General features: G+C 40.0%; 1 protein-coding gene across 1 annotated transcript; it reads right to left on the minus strand.

Annotated features, from left to right (window-relative positions):
* Positions 1–9262: 9262 nt before the first annotated feature.
* Positions 9263–11298, minus strand: LOC146362758 (galactose-specific lectin nattectin-like). The gene is made up of 2 exons (XM_084920136.1): positions 11116–11298; positions 9263–10754 (listed from the first exon to the last, which is right to left on the minus strand). Exons 1-2 carry the CDS (start codon positions 11201–11203, stop codon positions 10321–10323), a joined length of 522 nt encoding a protein of 173 aa, XP_084776262.1. The 5' UTR covers positions 11204–11298; the 3' UTR covers positions 9263–10320.
* Between the last annotated feature and the right edge of the window lie 9380 nt (positions 11299–20678).

Here is a 20678-nt window from a genome sequence, read left to right on the forward strand (position 1 = left end):
TTGTAGCAGCGGCCATTGAAGCTGTACCAGAACATGGGACAGTTTCCATGAAGTAGTTTAGCTCTGTGGTCATCTGAAGAAGACACAGCTGTCAAAACTTGATGAAATACAAATAATAACTGTTTGACTGACTGTGTGACTGACATTCTTTCTTTGATGTACCCTCTGAATGTCACGGCCTGGTGGATCAGCAGGTAGCTGATCAGTAGCATTATTGTCTCTAGTTCTTCTTTATCTCTCTCTCTCGTTGGTGCGGAACTCACTGTGGATTCACACCCTCAGCCCACGCACCCGTTGTGTGGCTCGGATTGCCTGGATCCGTCCCTGTTTACCCCGAGAGGATTCCTTATCGTGAGTGATTGGAGAGGGGCTGGCAGCAAACAGTGAGTGACCGAAGAGGAGCGAGTGTTTTCCCCCTTTCCTCCCGACCTTGGATCCCCTGGAGCCCATACCACTGTCACCTTGTATATAGCACTATTCCCCGCACTGTCTGTACACACACCTGGTGAAATGTGTAATAAATACCACTGTGTTTATCTCAAGTTCAAGAGTCCTGCGTGTGAGTCCTCAGTGAACCGTGACACTGAAGAATATCAGATAAGCATGTCTGCACAGTTGCCACTGTGAAAGTTAAAACATGCAGAGAAATTAGCTGCTCTTATTATGTTTACCAGCAAACACCTTTTACAAACACCACAGTCACGGTTTCTTTTTTAAAATGACATAAAAATTAACAGAGAATTACTTTTTAACGCTATATTTTAAAAGTAAACTGGGCCAAAAGATAGAAGCCGACACAGTTAAGCATCAAAAGGAAAATATGATCATCTACTTAATCTGAAGTGTTAACAGATCCCCTTCTGGAGATTATTTATAGTGCCAAAGTCAAATATGAAAGCTTGTCCATCAAGGCGAAAGTTGAAATACACAGAGAACAAAGTGGCTCTTATCATGTTTATTAGAAGGTCTTTATCATAACTCTATGATTTAGGAGAAACCATCTGGTATGGGAAGAAAAAAAATCCATATTATAATCCTACAATAATCGTTTTTGTATCACAGTATCTGCTGAAACAAAAAACATCAGAAACATAAAAAACATATTCTTGGAGTGTTTAACTAAAAGGTGCTAAAATTACAAAAAACACAAATAAAGCCCAAAGTAAATAAAGAAAAGATTAGCCAGAGTACAGGACAGTTACCAAGTTGGAGCGTCACTTCACTGCCATCAGAAGGAGACTCAGAAGGAGCACCCAGAGCCAGACCGAGCAGGAAGAGGAGCAAGATCATGTTGGAGCTTTAAGTCTCAAAGATGATGAGGAGCTGCTGAAGCTTCTTTGTACAGGATTCCTGCAGAGAGTTAAAGCTGCTTTCTTTTATAGCTGCCTGAGAAGGTTCTTTTACTGCTGGTGTGACATCACTGGCCAAACTGACCAGAACTCTCCACTGTAAACAACATTAAACACAAGCCAGAAAAGACCATTGAATTCCAACGAATACCAACACGTGACTGTTTTTACTGTGTAATTATATTCTATTGTGTCATAAAAGGCATTGATTAAGTAAACAGACAGGTCAGAGCTTTTACAGGAGGAGAAAAGAAGAGACTCCCGAGCTGCTTTAGCAAACAGAGAGACAACAAACTCTCTCCATGCAAGAGGATTTCTTTCTGTTTGCGTCGATGCTTGGAAGATAACTCTGATAGGAAGGTCTGAGATTTCAAAGGCATCTGAAGTCTTTATTTTTCCCTAAGAATCAGTAAGAAATGTAAATTCTATAGAAATACACATACAGCTTGTTTACTTGATTTTTATCCTGTTGGATGCAAACAGTTTTACAGCAACTTTAATTTTCTATAAGATTTAATATCTGATCGTGACAGGACACATATTGGTATTTTCTGACCTTGTACCAAATTTGCACGAGCCTATAAGCTGAAGTGTTTTTACATGTATTATTTCCTTGCTCTCAGCCCATTAAAAACCATCAAGGCTGCAGCTGAATGGATAAATCTAAAACTGTCCTTTTAAACATTTAATAAAACTTGTTTAAAATCTGTTTCTCTTCTGTCTTAACTGCAGCATGCTCCGATTTTTGTTTAGGATACAATAATATTTTTGCCTATGAATGTGAATGATAATGATGAAGGGCAGTGGATAGAATAGGTTTGTTTACACTATTTACATTAAATCTTTATTTATTTTATTGTTAAATTAGGAAAAATAGTGCAGTAATTTTATCCAAATGTTTTGAGCTTGTTTGCACGCATGGAAATATAATTTTGACACTTTTGTACTTAAGCACACTTAATCATCACCACAGAACAGCAGATGTAAAATCAGTGAGTTAAATCAATAATAAGCTGCTCAGTGCGAGAGTTCAGCAAACACAAGAGAATGTTTTCAAATGTGCTGTTGTTTCATAATAAGTCTGTGGCCTGGTTGAAATGCACACAGTGCTCATTATATACTCTGTTGCTCAGCTCTCCATCATTTCTAAGAACAAAGCTGACTTCAGTTGCATTAACCCAAATCCATCCTGACTGAGTCACTGATTCCAGTCCAGATGTGTTTATGAGCAGGATCAAAGTTTTGGAGTAGCAGTTTAATAAACTTCTTTCTAAACTGTGGATAGAAACCATCCTCTGACACACAGTGCAGCTCTGCATCAGCCCAGGTCATAAATCTGGCTGTTGTTGTGGAAGTTTTCCATTTAAATAAAGCCTGCAGACGAGCGGTGAGCGGTAGCTAACATTCTTTAATCAAAGCACACAAAGAACAGACAACCAAGCTTGATGGAGCCCTGCATGTCCGCGGGACAGACGGTCAGCGGAGTCTCACTGAGCCTAGCATGGCTCTCAGTTAAATACCTTCTCCAGGAACAAAAGGCAGTACACAGCTGTTTCACACCTTAAGGTTCACACTCCCTCCCAGAGTCCTCGAAGAGACAAAAGACTCTGGTCTGCTTCCTTACTAGACCCCCCACCATTTGTCTTACAGTATGAGTGTCAGACATGTTAATACAATAAAATAATGTGATTAATGCCTAAATGAAAGAAATTCCGATACACTGTATAACTGCAGCAATGGCCACTGAAGCTGTACCAGAACACAGGACTGTTTCCAGGCTGTAACACTTCACATTCATCTAAATTCACAAAGCAATCTCATGGTTGCCTCACGGGAAGCATCGGCGGAGCGGGGGGTGGCTTATTAAGCCCGGGTTGTTGTTTCAGAAGCCCGGGGTCTTTTGGAGTGTAATTTGTTTCATAGTTAGATGCCTGACTGACAACTGTATAAAATAAAAACTACACACAATATTCAAAGCACATAGCGCACAGTCGTAAATTCCCTCTAATTTTGGTATGATCAGAGCTCATGCACTAGGCGACTGAGCACAGCACTTACGCATGTGAGCAAGGGGAGAGAAGCTGCTGCCTGCGAGTTTGTTGTAGGAGAAGCGCAGCCAGGCAGACAGAGGAGAGTTTAAGTTTCACCAGGTACCAAAGCAAATCATTCGTACTGTACAAATAATGTAAATATGACAGTGTATCACAAAAGATTGATATCAAACTGATCACTTGACCCATATTACGTTACTTGCTCTTTGAGTGAATCAACAAATGGCGAAATGAAAAGCCGAACAAAAATGCTGGGTTTTTTTAGTACGGAGCCCCGCAGGGGACATGGGAGAAAAATAAATTAAGACGGACTTTTGCGATCTCGCAAAAGTTTTGCGAGATCTCGCAAAACTAACTCGGGATCTTGCAAAACTTTTGCGAGATCTCGCAAAACTTTTAGCCACATTCTTCGGACGCCGGCTCAAAGCCGACCGGGAGGTCGAGGCACGATGTGCCGGGAAAGTGGTGTTCCTCCCGGCTGTAGTAGGTCTCGACCTCCCGTTAGCTTCAAGCTAACGGGAGGTCGAAGGCCGAAGAATGCGGCTAAAACTTTTGCGAGATCTCGCAAAACTTTTGCGAGATCCCGAGTTTGTTTTGCGAGATCTCGCAAAAGTCCGTCTTAATTTTTTTTTCTCCCATGTCCTCTGCGGGGCTCCGTAGCTCCGTAGCCATGTTATAAATAGAGAAAACATTTTTTTTACCCCAAAACCTACAGTGGTAGCCCCATATCAGACAGAAATGACAAATGATACTAAACACGACCTGTTAAATTAGCTCCGTAGAGTGGGAAATGATAATGAAGCAGTTCATTTAATTTCATTTAAAATTTCATTTAATTAGCTCTTCATATTTCTGGCCACTAGATGCCACCAAAGAGGACAGTGTTAAAAAGCTTGGAGTCATGAACCCTTTTTCAACACTACTTTCAATGCTTTCAGAAAGCTTCATTTGGCAATAACTAATATGTAAAATATATACACAAATAACTATTCTAGCCCTTATAGATAAACAAACTTTATCAGACACAATACACAAAGACACAGCCGGGTTGGAAGCTGGAAGTTGGAGGAGCCATGATGGTCTTGATGGGTCCCAATTTATAGCCAGCCCCAAACTCATTTTACACCTTGGGCCACACACAGCCCACTTTGATCTTAAGTGGGCCGGACCAGTGAAACTCCCCTTTCTGTCAGTGTGAAGAAGTTCCATATTGTTTTTCTACATGACAAAGAAAGAAATCTGTCAGCACAACTCTTTGGACATGAATTCTAAGAAATAAACATGTAAAAATACAGACGAAGTTCTGGGAGCTCATTAAATAAAAAAACAAATCAAATAAACTACAATGGTAGCACTGAAGCGTCACAGTATGATTCATGAACATCATTTTCTGAAGTTTACCTGCTAATCTGTCCATTTAGGAAGCATAAATATTTTGAATCCATTTCACACGCTTTGGTGCAAATGAACTTGGCAAATGACAAGTTTGTGTACATTCTCTTTTTTTCCATACAGTAGGTACTGTTGCACTTTAGCAACAGTGGCGTGGATGACATCACTCACAGTCTCTGCGTCAGATTGGAGGAATGTAAACAATGACAATGACAGTGTGTGTGAATTCTCTAGGCAAATAATAGGGACATGGATTTACAGCCGGAAAGTCAGTGTTAGCACATCCATACATGCTCTTGCAAGAAGGTCTGCTGTGAGTCCCAGGCACATTCTCAAGAGTGTGTAAGAGATACCAGGAGAAAGGCTGTTACCTGAGAAGAGCTGGACAGGACTATAGAGATTGACTATCCAAAGACATTTTGAAAAGCATCAACACACCATCAACAACCTTTTTTTTTCCTGATAAAAACAAGACGATAACTTCAATAAAACCTAATGCACGAGGAAGAAATCTATGACGAAATGTACTGACACTTTAAATAAAAACAAGTAATCTCCTTGTGCAGTAAGGTTTGTAATATTTGGTATGGACTTCAGTCTTCAGGAAAGGTTCTCCAGATTTCCTGAAGAACATTCAAAGCTTCTTTTTTTTTTTTCATTAACTTTTTAACTTTGCAGATGGCTGTAGACACTCACTGTTGTGCCTCTCTCTTGGCCTCCTCATGGGTATACTCCTGTCTTGTTTTATTTTTAGAATGAATAAATTAATGAATGAATTAAATAAATCTTAATAAATAAATCTTAATAAGATTTGAGTTATTTTTGGTAATGATAAAGGTAGAAGTGGCTTTTCTCCATTTGCCTCCTTTTGATATACTCAGCTTCAATAATTGTGTACTGATGAAATTGGGGTAACTGATGTTGCGGGCATGTGCTTGCATTTTGTCACATGCCTTGTAACCCCAGAAATGCACAGTGGAGGCACTGGTCATGAATTTTCATTATAACCTTTCATTCCTTTTAATTCAGAGCCGTTTTAATCATTTATTTATATGCCAACAACAGTCTTTGCGATGAGTAAATAACCCCTTGCCAGATGCCAAATGTTGATTCCAGATTCATGAAAATCAAGGCTGGTGAAATTTTGTGACTTTTGCACAAACACATAAAGACAGATAACATAAACAGTGCAGGTTAAATGTACATTTCAGTTTCTAAGGGCAGCTTATCCGTGTTGCACAAACAGAAGGTAAATTGACAGAACATTGCTGATCATTCCACTTCTTTAAGTCCGACAAGTTAGTGTGAACACAGTGTTCATTTGTTCCACTATTGTTTGGCTCACTTCATTGCCATCAGACGGAGCCTCAGAAGGAGCACCCAGAGCCAGACTGAACACATGTCAATAACTAATGTTATTGACACTATTATTAGAAAATATAAGCGGACACTTTAGAAGTCACTGCAACGTCCTCAAATTTCAGAACAGTTTGAACTTTTGCTATATTTCGGTTAAAGTTTGTTTTAAATCTGCACCAAGGATTTGTGTCATGAAATTACCTCTTCGTCTTTTTTCTGCCGCAGCAACAAACGTCTGATTAGGCTATTAATGACATCCACGCTGGCAACACCACTGTGTGAGTGCACTGCAGCATCATGACATCAACAACACTAGACATGAAACCTCTTTTCATTCTATCCTGTACTGTAGTCAATGAGGAGACTCAGAAGGAGCACCCAGAGTCAGACCAAACAAGAAGAGGAGCAAGATCATGTTGGAGCTTTAAGTCTCAAAGTGTGATGAGGAGCTGCTGAAGCTTCTTTGTACAGGATGTTCAGATTTCTGCAGAGAGTGAATGTTTGTTGGTCCATCCATCCCAAGGACAGGATTTTCAGCTGAATTCAAGAAGATATAAGCAGACGTATCACAAACTCATTTCACCGACACCATAAAGCATCATCACTCTAAATATAAAATCACATCTTTTACCCTTGATGCACAGCCTAACATTGACCATGAACACCACACCCTGCAGTGGAGCAGCCCAGCACAGTTCATTAGTATAAACTAGTTTAGCCTGAACAAAACTGCCTGTTATAGTATTTTCATGCAACCTCTGAATAACAAAAAAATTCATATGTTTCTTCAGTTTGTTTTTCAAGGCATTTCAGAAGAACATAGTTCAGCAGCACAGATAAGCGAGCCGTCAGATGTCTTTATTTTCTTGTTACTCTATTAGTGAACTCAACACTCAGCTGCAGTACATGATAATTTAACTGATTCCCAGTAACACACATTCATCTGCCTATCAGATTTAACTGCTCATTAATCGAAGGAACCAGAATACAGTTCAGGATCCTTCCAGCCCACTTTAACTCCTGGTTATGGTTAAAGACTCTCTTTCCACCTCCAGAGTCTCTGATAGTGGGCGTTATCTATTGCTCTAATGCTCTTAAGAAAAAAAAAAAAGAAAAGATAAGAAAGAATCCATAGATGCACGTATATAAAATAATAATAATTATAACTACAGAAGTTAATTAGTTAAATGAGAGAAAGTCACTGGGAATATTTAACATAACCTTGAAAAGGCCATAGTTGGACATCAGTTGTATTATAAAAGGCATTATCAGCATAATGATTAATCAAACTTACAGCTCAGAGGTAGAACAATAACCCACATAGCAAAATTGGTATGGCCCAGATCTGGCCCACACAATGTGCTTACACATGGCCCACATACCGCAAAGAATGACGGCCCTTTGGTGGCCCACACATGGGCCAGTTGCAGACACACTGGTGCTACTTTGCTGGCCCATGTGTGGATTACCAATGGCAAACCTGGTTTGGGCCACCAAAGGGCCGTCATTCTTTGCGGTATGTGGGCCATGTGTAAGTTGTCTGCAGCCACGGGCCAGTTGTAGACACACTGCTGGTCCTGTACTGGCCCAGAACAGTTTCAGCTCTGGCCCCAGATGTCAGCCTAATGTGTACCTTAATCAAGCCATGTAATAACAACATGTGCATAATAGTGCAAAAGTAACATGACAAAACACTGTTCAGACGGTGAATGGACTGATTCTTATATAGCATTTTTCAACTCTCCCAGATTACTAAAAGTGCTCTACATGCCGCATTCACCCAATCAGACACTTTCTCTTAACTGAGTGCTTCCTAACTACATTCATACACATTAACACTCACACTCTCGACATGCAGACTGGAGAAGCCAGGGATTGAACCACTAACCTTCCGATCAATAGGTGATCTGCTCTACCACCTGAGCTACAGCCACCCACTGGCAAAGATAAGTAAACCCTCACTAGATTTGGGATAAAGTGTAAACTCACAAACCTGTCAAACCTGAATTTGAAACATTGGCTACCATAGAAGTACAGTATTGCAACATGGCATTTGGATCTTCTAACTAAAATAGAAAAATAGGAACATAAATAGTGCATCATTGCCAGACCTGGCCCATATCTGGTTGACATACACCCTGCCATGACACCAGTCAGTCAGAAGTGCCAGCTTGATGCCAGATCCGGGCCAGTCCTGTTTTCTATGACCTTGGGCCACATAAACTAAACCACAATCGAGCCAGATGTGGCATACCATGACATAGACAGTGCCATCTATGCCAGGCCTGGCCCATATCTGGATGACATATGTCTTGTCATGCCAGAAGTCAGTCAGCAGTGCCGGCTTGATACCAGATCTGGGCCATACCTGCTTGCTATGTGGGAAGAGAAAAGGAGAAACTGCTGAGCTGCTCCAGTAAACAAAGACTGAATAAACCCCCCTCCTCCTCTCCATGCAAGAAGATTCCTTCTTTCCTTTCAGTGAACCCACTTCTACACTTCTCAAAATAAACAAATTAAACAAAATAAAATTTATGGTAGCACTGAAGAATCACATGTATAAGTAATTTCAATGTCACAATCATCAGTTCCCACAGATTATCTGCTAATCTGTCAATTTAGGAAGCATGAATCTTGTGAATCCATTTCACATGACTTTGGCGCAAATGAAATTGACAACTGGAAAAAGATCATCGAGGAGTGATTTTACAAATCGTTGCTCTCTTCTTGTCCCTTCTTACTGATTTTCTCTAGTTTTGCTTTTATTTTTGGAGTCTTTATCACTACTGGCAGCTACAGTGGCTAACAGTGGCTAAAAGCCCATTTAGGTTGCAAAAGTAGACCAGTTGCTGTACACATACCATAAGTTTGCATACCGTAGGTAAGTGGTCCTCTTTGTATGTTTCCTGAAGAACAGTCAAACCTCTTCTTTGGATGTTAGCTTTACAGGCTGTGGCTGTAGACACTCACTGCTGTACCTCTCTCCTCACCTCCTCAGTGATATACTTCTCTCTGTGTGTGTGTGTGTGTGTTTTGGGATAAAGCCAAACAACAGATCCTAGCTAGACTTGAGTTTTTCCATTTGTTTCCTTTTGTAATACTTAGTGTTTGTCAACTACTACAGATGAAATGTGGTAACTGATGTCGCAGACGTGTCTCGTAACCCCAGAGATACACAATGGAGGCACTGATCATGAATTTTCATTTATAGCTTTTCATTCCTTTTACTTTAGAGCAGTTTTAACCATTCATTTGTGCACCAAAAACAGTCTTTGCTTTCATAAATTTTGACATTGAAACGATGAGTAAATATTCCCTTTGAGTGCAGCTGCCAGTGGTTGTTTCCACATTTATGAAAATCGAGGTTCGTGGAATTTTGTGACTTTTGCAAAAACACACTAAAGACAGACAGCATCAACAGTGCAGGGAAAATGTAAATTTTAGTTTCTGAGTGCAGTTTATCCATACTGCACAAACAGAAGGTAAAATGGCAGAACACAGGCAGTCATTCCACTTCTTTGCATCAGTTATTTGGTTGTCCTGCATCCCAGTAGACAAAATCTACTGCACAACCATCAGACCACATCCATCTGCCTTCTTTATGGAGGTCAGTAAGGTTTTGAGGAAAAAAAAATTTTTTTTTATACCACAATCTTTAAAGGGTGGTTAAAGGATTTTATTTCTTCATCTCAGAGTTGAAGTGACTGACTGTTCATGTAAATGGACTGGTTCTTACAGAGTGCTTTTCTACTCTGAGACTTCAAAGCGCTTTACACTTGTTCATTCACCCAAGCACTTTTTCCTAAATTGTTACTAACTAACATTCACACCGCATTCACAGTCTGATGGATACATCAGAGAGCAACATGGGGTTAGTATCTTGCCCAAGAATATTTGACATGTAGACTGGAGCAGACTAGGATTGAACCACCAACCTTCCAGTTAGTAGGTGACCTGAGCTACAGCTAACAAAACATTTGTCATGTTTCTACAAATATGGAAAATCTATTGTTAAAATCAATTCTGGGAAGATCAGTGAGGAGGTGTATTTTCTGCATTCATCCCTATCTAAAGTACTAAATGCGTGCTGATGAAACATGCAAGCGCATGTCTGTGACACCAGATACGTGCTTGAATGTTTTGTCATGGGCCCTGTAACCCCAGAGTTTCTAAGGGCAGGTTATCTGCGTTGCACAAACAGAAGCTAAATTGACAGAACATGTGTTATCATTCCACTTCTTTGCTTCAAACACGTTAGTGTGACCACAGTGTTCATGTGTTCCAGCGTTGTCTGGTTGTCCTGCATCCCAGTAGGTGAAACTCACAGGGCAACCATCAGACCACATCCATCTGCCTTCTTTATGGATGTCACTCAGTCCAATCCAGGTCCATCCCTCAGCATGGTCAAAGTTCTTAATTAATAATTTAACAAACTCCTCTTCCTCCCTGCTGTGGATAGAAACCAGGTTGGCTCGCTGTGACACACAGTAGAGCTCTGCATCAGCCCAGCTCATGTGTGTGGCCACATATTTGTAGCAGCGGCCATTGAAACTGTACCAGAACAGGGGACAGCTTCCTTGCCGTAGTTGAACTCTGTGGTCATCTGAAGAAGACACAGCAGTCAGAACAACAATAAATGAAATGAAATGAAATGAAAAACAAACAATAACTGTTTTTGTCAGTGTGACTGACATTTTTCTTTGATCTAACCTCTGAAGAATATCAGAAAAGCATGTCTGCACAGCTGACATGGTGAAAGTTAAAACATGCAGTGAAGTAAGCTGCTCTTATTATGTTTACAGTCAGGACTTTATCATAATTATACAGTATAGTAGAACCCATCTGACATGCAGAAAAAAATCTATGTGTTTGACTAAAATGTAATTAAGATAATAAAAACACACACACACACACAAAGCTGAAATAAAGGAGGGGAGGGAAGATTTAGAATATGGGATGGTTACCAAGTTGTAGCTTCACTTCACTTCCATCAGAATGAGACTCAGAAGGAGCACCCAGAGCCAGACTGAACAAGAAGAGGAGCAAGATCATGTTGGAGCTTTAAGTCTCAACCTTTGATGAAGAGCTGCTGAAGCTTCTTTGTACAGGATTCCTGCACAGAGTTGGAGCTGCTTTCTTTTATTGCTGTCTGAGAGGGTGTTTTCACACTAAACACAAACCAGAAAAAAAAAGATCAAATTCCAAAAACAGGAACAAATGTTGTTTGTTTTTTTGCTGTGTGATTTGTATGTATTGCACCATAAAGGCGTTATCAGCAGAATGACTAATCAAAAGGACAGGTCAGTGCTCTAACAGGTAAAAACTCCTGAGTTGCTCCATTACACAAAGACAGAATGAACTCCACACAATCAAGAGGATCTTCTCTTAGTACTGGACCCAGAGATATGTGACTGCTGTGGCAGGTCTGATTGGAGTAAATGACAAAATAGATAAACTATTAACACCTTTGGTTTAGTAGATTTACTTCACTTCACCCTTGTGTCTATTGCAATTGTAAAGCAGCCAAAATAAAACCCCTGCAGTAACCAGACTAATCTAAAAGCAGATCATTACCACTGCTGTGTCAGCTACACTGTCCTGCAGATATTTGGCACTCGTGAGAGGTTTGTGTGATCGTCTTAAAGCTTTGTTCATCTGAACTTCCACCATATCCCTTTACTGAAGTTTCCTGGTAACATTTCTAACAGTGGAAACTGACAACTGTAAGTGCACATCTATCTTTTTACAGCCTTCAAATGGTTTGTATATAGAAACTACTGTATAGAGAGTTATTTAGTTACTCTAAGTAGGCCTTCCATAATTGATCCAATTTTATGCAGGTTTCCTGTTATGAAAAAAGGGAGTGGAGAGCTCACGTTTTAACATCTAATCTAAATGTTTCATTTTGCCAAGAAGGACTTTTATGATACAATAAATTACAGTACAGCAAAGTTCAGGTACTTGTGTCAGTAGTATTTGGTGACCTGCACAGCGGACTCCATTCCTACAATCAAACATGCACAAAGAGAAAAGGTGAGAGAGGCTGGCAGCTCGGGAGTGCAGAAGGAGAGCATGACCTACAGTAGCTTCAAGTGTTAAAGGATCATTTAATTCCATATTAACGAGTTCATGAAGTTTTGAGATTTAAAAACAAAAAAAACAAACATGCTTTTACAAACACCACAGTCACTGGCGTTAATAGAGAATTACATTTTTTTTACTATCCATCCATCCATCCAGCCATCCATCTTTTTCCGCTTATCTGGGGCCAGGCATGGGGAAGCCTAAGAAGAGAACCCCAGACCTCCTTCTCCCCAGCCACCTCCAGCTTGTCCGGGGGAACACCATGGCATTCCCAGGCCAGCCAAGAGATATAATCTCTCCAGCGTGTCCTGAGTCTGCCCCGGAGCTTCCTCCTGGTTGCACATGCCTGGAACACCTCACCCAGGAGGCACCCAGGAGGCATCCTTGTCAGATGCCCGAACCACCTCAACTGGCAGCTCTACTCTGAGCCCCTCTCGGATGGCTTAACTTCTCACTCTATCTCTAAGGGAGAGGCCAGCCACCCTTCAGACCAAGCTTTTTTCCACCGCTTGTATCCACAATCTTGTTCTTTCGGTCACTACCTTAAACCTTAAAGGGTTCAGCAGCATGTACAAATGCAATCGTCGATGGAAGCATGTGCTCCCAATCACAAGCTGAGAGGTTCACCAGCGACATCACAGTGTATGAATGGACTTGAGAAGACTGTCTGAGTTTCATATTTGCCATACTGGGAGTTGAAATGGCAAAGGAAGAGACTGAAAAGAGTGAAAGACATAAGGCAAAGCTGAAGAAGAACAGCCCACTGGGCCCCTGACACGCCACAACCGTGAACTGCTGCAGATGTGGGAGAGAGACAGAAGCTGTGAGAAGTGGGAAGAGAGCATGGTTGGAAAACTGTGGCCGTCTGTCTTGTGGAGGTTGAGAAAGAGTCGCAACAAAGGTAAAAATAAAACGCACACAAACACACATAAACAGAGAAATGTGAAGGAAATGCAGCTTTAAGGACATGCCCTGCTGAATATGCAGCTCCACTGCACACACATCCATTGAACCTGCCTACTAACACACACACACATGCAATGAAGATCAGCTTGTTATCTCTCATCAGTGTTAAAATAGTGTCAATTTAACAGACACTTGTTATCAAATGTTGAGTGTCTCTAGGTTGCAGGACAACAGTTTAACTTTTGTGAAAGGGAAAAAAAAGAGAGATTTGGTATGACCAACCAGTGATCAGACAATAAATTTGGTTGTTAACATAGTGAATTGTGAGATGCTTTCTGCTTGATTGGTGCAGCATACGTAATTTACTGTATGAAGGAAATTCTCTTTTGTGATAATATTTTGAACATGCATTTCTGTTGTCCTGTCAGCTTAGTGGATTATCAGCTGATATGCAAATTAGTTGATTGTTACTAGATCAGGGAAAGATGACTGGATTATAAAACAAGTGAATAAGATGTAGCAGAGGGTTGAAATGAGTTTCCTGTTTCTGATGTATGGGTGAAGCTTGCACCCAGATAAACACCTCTGATTACATAAAAACAAACTTGTTTTGTGAAATACATGATGACATGTTACACGTTTACTTTTGGAGAAAAAAACAAACAAAGGGTGAAAAGCTAAATGAAATGATTGGGTCTGTGAAAATGAAAAACGAGTGTAAAAAGCACAGGCCTGGGGAAGAAATTCACATTCCAGTGATGAAACACTGCCATGAAGTTTTTAGGAAGCATTTAATGGTAAACATTAGTGTTGCGTGAACTGTGCAGCTGCTAATAAAAAAGGGGGAAAATTTCTCGGTGTATTTAGCACGTGGATCTATGTTGGTTGGCCCCAGACTTTCCAGAATTGTGTGATATTCTGGAGCACTTGTGGGCAACCAGTAAATATGATGTGGGGAACATGAACAGAAGCAGTGACTGCAGCACTGCATGGCAGGCTCTAATCCCTACAGCATGTTGTGTCACCAGAAAGCAAAACTTTTCCTGTGATTTCTGGCAGATTAGGGGTTTTTTTGTTTTAGTACCAGGCTGATTCTGCCAGTTAGGTTAGGGTTGTTTTCTTTTTGTAAGAGAAACACAGGTTTATTTTTTCATATACAGGGAGTGCAGAATTATTAGGCAAGTTGTATTTTTGAGGAATAATTTTATTATTGAACAACAACCATGTTCTCAATGAACCCAAAAAACTCATTAATATCAAAGCTGAATGTTTTTGGAAGTAGTTTTTAGTTTTAGCTATTTTAGGGGGATATCTGTGTGTGCAGGTGACTATTACTGTGCATAATTATTAGGCAACTTAACAAAAAACAAATATATACCCATTTCAATTATTTATTTTTACCAGTGAAACCAATATAACATCTCCACATTCACAAATATACATTTCTGACATTCAAAAACAAAACAAAAACAAATCAGCGACCAATATAGCCACCTTTCTTTGCAAGGACACTCAAAAGCCTGCCATCCATGGATTCTGTCAGTGTTTTGATCTGTTCACCATCAACATTGCGTGCAGCAGCAACCACAGCCTCCCAGACACTGTTCAGAGAGGTGTACTGTTTTCCCTCCTTGTAAATCTCACATTTGATGATGGACCACAGGTTCTCAATGGGGTCCAGATCAGGTGAACAAGGTGGCCATGTCATTAGTTTTTCTTCTTTTATACCCTTTCTTGCCAGCCACGCTGTGGAGTACTTGGACGCGTGTGATGGAGCATTGTCCTGCATGAAAATCATGTTTTTCTTGAAGGATGCAGACTTCTTCCTGTACCACTGCTTGAAGAAGGTGTCTTCCAGAAACTGGCAGTAGGACTGGGAGTTGAGCTTGACTCCATCCTCAACCCGAAAAGGCCCCACAAGCTCATCTTTGATGATACCAGCCCAAACCAGTACTCCACCTCCACCTTGCTGGCGTCTGAGTCGGACTGGAGCTCTCTGCCCTTTACCAATCCAGCCACGGGCCCATCCATCTGGCCCATCAAGACTCACTCTCATTTCATCAGTCCATAAAACCTTAGAAAAATCAGTCTTGAGATATTTCTTGGCCCAGTCTTGACGTTTCAGCTTGTGTGTCTTGTTCAGTGGTGGTCGTCTTTCAGCCTTTCTTACCTTGGCCATGTCTCTGAGTATTGCACACCTTGTGCTTTTGGGCACTCCAGTGATGTTGCAGCTCTGAAATATGGCCAAACTGGTGGCAAGTGGCATCTTGGCAGCTGCACGCTTGACTTTTCTCAGTTCATGGGCAGTTATTTTGCGCCTTGGTTTTTCCACACGCTTCTTGCGACCCTGTTGACTATTTTGAATGAAACGCTTGATTGTTCGATGATCACGCTTCAGAAGCTTTGCAATTTTGAGACTGCTGCATCCCTCTGCAAGATATCTCACTATTTTTGACTTTTCTGAGCCTGTCAAGTCCTTCTTTTGACCCATTTTGCCAAAGGAAAGGAAGTTGCCTAATAATTATGCACACCTGATATACGGTGTTGATGTCATTAGACCACACCCCTTCTCATTACAGAGATGCACATCACCTAATATGCTTAATTGGTAGTAGGCTTTCGAGCCTATACAGCTTGGAGTAAGACAACATGCATGAAGAGGATGATGTGGACAAAATACTCATTTGCCTAATAATTCTGCACTCCCTGTATATTTAGACATGTCCTGAACAACGCCTAATATGTTTTGTGTTTTTTTGCAACAGTGCACTTAGGAAAAAACCTGCCAGGTATTATCCCTCTGGGGGTGATATTTTGTGTGTTGATGATTTAAAAGCAGGCCTGCAAGATTGGGAGTAAAAGTGCTATAAAATACTTTACTGAGAGCAAATACAAGGTGAGCTTCTCCAGATTACAATGGCTTAGGAAAAGTACATCTACCTAGGACGCTGACCATATTAGATGGTAAATCCTGTGTTTAAAAGGATTGTATAGCGAGCGATTCAATCCATTTCAAAAGCGATAAGAATTGTTTTTATTTTTGGAATGACGTAATATTGCTGTCAGTAGATACTTAAATTAGTGCGCGGTTTTCCACTGTCAGCAATGATTGGTACAAATGCATGTCATTGGTATTAATGCATATGAATGGACTGTGACTGGACTGATGATGTGGAGCAAGTGTGACTGACTTGAAATTGAGAAGACGGTAACTATTTTAGGATTAGTCACTTCTAATGCCTAATCCACCCCAAACAGTGAAAAAAATGTGGATGTATGTGTTTTTGTTTGCTTGTTTTGCAGGAGCAGGAGGACGGCAGAGACTGGAAGTCCACATGAGTGTGGGCGGGCCTTGCCGACTTGACCCTTTAGCTGCCACTTTTCTGTGTTACTGATTTTGTGTGGAGGAAACTGTGTTTTACTGGCTGCTTGTTGGTTATAGTAACACAGTACAGTGGGAAAATTTTAATACATACTGTGTTAAAATCAGTATTACTCCTTTCACAGAAAAGGAGGGCTGACCACATGATTTACAGCAGCACCTCTGGAATCTGTTGATCCAGACCTGACCTCCGGAAGCTCCGCTGCTAATGTTTTTTTTTTCTGAGGGTCTTTGTGGAGGATTCGGCATCACACAGGCAGACATGAGTGAAATGAAGCAGGTTGTGTAGTGATTACAGAACATCTTAGTGTTGGGCTCATTATCATATCACTGTTGAGCTCATAGTGTGAAAACAAGTGAGTGACATTACTTAAGAAAAGTCACTGGTTACAGTAGTTTTGATTAAACAGATGGGATGATCCATGATTTGGGGAAATTATGGCAACAGTAGTGTTTTTAATGATTTGGGGAAATAAACTGCACATGGCACACTTGTGTCTGTGGTGTTGGATGCCTTATTACTCCTATGACCCTACAGTTGTTTGCAAGTAATTGCAAACAACTGTAGGTTGGTAATTGTGGTGTGGATGCAGGCTCCAGGTGGAGCCAAGAGTTAGACCCACTTAACATGACATTAATACTAATTTTATTCTCTAACACAGGGTTTACAGGGCTAGAGGACAACAGCACTCTACCCTTTTCCGGTTGAGGACCATGGCCTAAGATTTGGAGGTGCTGATTCTCATTTCCACTGGTTCACACTTGGCTGCAAACCGTTCCAGTGCGAGTTGGAGGCCATCACCCGATGAATCCAACAAAAGCGCATCATCCATGAAAAGCAGAGATGAGAGTCTGAGACCCAAGTGAAAGTGTCGGCCACTTGGCTGTGCCCAGAAATTCTGTCCATAAAAATTATGAACAGAATCGATGCCAGGGCTGCCCTAACCCTAATCCTTAAAGTTACACTTTATTATAAATTCAACATGATGTCACAAAGTTTGCAGATATCTTAAGACCAGTTTTATTAATATACTCTGGATTGCAATCAGAAATAAATCTTCTTTTATTAATTTTATTAAAGGACAAAACACACCAATGCCATTTACTGAGAAAGTTTCACAGACAGGTAGAGATGGCAGTTGCTTCCTATATGTAGAGGGAAGGTCTTTATTTTGTCACTAGCTGTGACGATAGTTTAAATGTAATGCAAATGATGGCGTTAGCTGAACAACAAGCACTAAAATGATAAAGCACTGAAAAAATGTAATGTTGTCCTAAAGTACAAAGAAGATTTTTTTTCATAACAGTGTCATGTAAATACCTTCTGTCAATTTCTTCCAAAAGTGTTTAAATCATAGCAGGGCACAGACAGTGATATTTGGGCCGAGGTGTGGAAGTGGATGGCTTTCTGTGGGGAGTTGGAGCTGTTCGAATGGATTGAAAGAATCTGCTGTGATGCTCTGGACTCTCTTACCTGTGTGTAAAAGTTCCTTTTGGTCTTAAAATTACTGCAGTGATTTACAAGAAATGTCCAGTATTTACATTGGGGTTTTTTGTTTGTTTGTTTAATCCACAACAACAAGTGGTTCACAGCAGATAATTTACTGCATTTTAAAATTTTGCAATCCATATGTTATTAGTAAAATTCCTGGTAAGAAATCTACGTAACAAATTTCACAAATCGTTTGTTTATTATTTATTGTTTATTTATTTATTCATTGTCAGTCTTAAGAAAGCCGGGGAGGGCATTCAGATGGTCCCTGCCAGATCATGCAGTTTCCCATAAATTTGACCTGGTTGTTAATAATCTGTTGCTTCCACACTTTAAAAACTTCATAGTCTGTGGGGACTGGGAGAGCTGTTTGCATTGTTGCTCAATAAGACCAGACTGAATGTTAATAACATGTTAATTCCCTCCTACCTCTCAGCACTTGGAGTTTTTGCACCTATAACTAACTACCTAGTGCAGCTAATGTTAAATTTTCTATTAATGGTAAAATCTTTATTCTTGTACTGCTAATAACATGTCCTTTGTCAGACTGGCAATCTGTCCAGGGTGTACCCTGCATCTCGCCCTATGGTAGCTCAGACAGGCCAGTTTACTTAATTTGATAAAATAGCAGCCACATTAAACACCGATAATGTTCAAGCATGTAGCCAGTCATTAGTTTGGAAGTGTGAGAGTAGTAGTGAATGGTAAATAGACTGATTCTTATATAGTGCTTTTCTACTCTCCTGGAGTACTCAAAGCACTCTATACAACATGCACATAGTGCTTTCTAACTACATTCACACACATTCACATTCCGATGGATGCATCAGAGAGCAACTCGGGGTTAGTGTCTTGCCCAAGGATACTTGGCATACTGGAGGAGCCAGGGATCGAACCACCAACCTTCCGAAAACTGGACGACCTGCTCTACCGCCTGAGCTACAGCCAGTGGAATCATAAAATCAGATATAGCTACCTAACATTAACTGGTTGGCCAAACAAGCTGACTAACTATAAGTACTAAAGCAACAGATTTCATGATGTACACATGCTAATACAAGTCACTCTCTAGTGTCTGAAAACAGCTGAACAGATGTGCTTGTAGTGATTATTTATTGTCTTCTATTGTTCAGCTGTTCCTGGAGATAATCTGTCTCAGTTTATGAGTCATATTGACACAGTCAGCAGAAGAACAGGTCAGTGCTGCGCTGCTGTTCTCAAATGTTAAACTAGAAGTGTACTTGAACTTCATGAGTCAGCCTGACTCCTTTGACTCACTTTCAGAGTCAAAGAGTGTTAGCTGAGAACTGTAGATCCCTAAATTGACACCCAGTGTCTTGTTTTTGTTTATAAACTTCAGAGTGGTTGTTGTAGTTGTCATAATATGAAATTGAATAAAGCTTTTGCTTTTGCACAGCTACAAAGATGATAAACAGGTCAGCAAGAACTTCATGTCACTTGAAGTTCTACCTAACTTAACAGTCATGTGTCACATGAATCTTAGAATAGATTTTTTTGTAGTAATGTGTTTTTATTTCAGTTTACTACAAATAAATAACAAATATAGCCTTTTGCTTATATGTTAGCAGTCTGTTAAGAGTTAGAAGAATAGTCTACAAAAAAAACCCCACACACACACTGTGTGTTTTGTTAAAAAAATCCAAAACTTTAACGATGGCTCGTAAAGCAAAATATGCTTGTGTTGATTTCCTCCATTACAGCGTTTAAGAGCAGGTTGATCTTCGTCACACTCACTTAATCTACTGCTGCCCTCAACTGGCTACAAAACATGGTTACATCTTAATTGTTAAATCCCTGAAGAATTCACTGAGGTGTGTGTTTTCATGTCTCGGTCATGTACAAGTTAATATTTAAAATGACTAATACAGGGCCTTTGTATGACAATTGATATGATATTTGCAAACAGTTAGTTTTGCTAACTTGTGACCTGTGTGTAGCTGCATTTTAGCTCACATTTAAATCACTGTTTACCTAAATGTTAAATAATAAATTAAAAATTCTACTTCAAAAGCATAAGGAGTAAATATTTGAAATGCCAGCCATCCAGGACCTCTACAGACAGCATTGTATGAGGAAGGCACAATTACTGTACACGCTGTACATGTATATATCATTACCTCAGCACTACAGTGGCCCACTTTTCTTTGCTGGTAATCTGTATTTATTTATTCTACTCTTTCTTATTGATATGTATTTCCTTATTTTTATAGTTTACTTTATAAATGCTACCTTATGTGCAAGTTTGAGAGGGCTCTGAGCCTAAAAATTTCATTGCCAGTAATGATGTGCCATTGTTACCTGTATATGACAAAATAAAACTTTAAACTTGAATCTCAGAAGGACTTTATCAATTACTCTTTGCACATTTTTGACAATCAAGGTACTAACATTTATAAAAGGATTTCCCCCCCAAAAAGTTTCAGTTTTATTTTTACACCTAAACACAAACAGATTTAAACATATATTATCAAATTGTTTCATATTTTAAAAGTCAAACATTCAAGTTTACATCTGGTTACATAAATCTCAGATGTCTAATCATTATTTAGTTGAATGAAGTGATTGTGTGCCCTGTATTGGAGGGACTTCAGTGGAAAGAAAAAATGTCAAAAAGGTGTTTGGTGTATCTTATGGACAGAGGA

Source organism: Perissodus microlepis, chromosome 22, assembly GCF_051167445.1.
Source record: "Perissodus microlepis isolate ML-2025 ecotype Zambia chromosome 22, ASM5116744v1, whole genome shotgun sequence".
Classification (NCBI taxonomy): Eukaryota; Metazoa; Chordata; class Actinopteri; order Cichliformes; family Cichlidae; genus Perissodus; species Perissodus microlepis.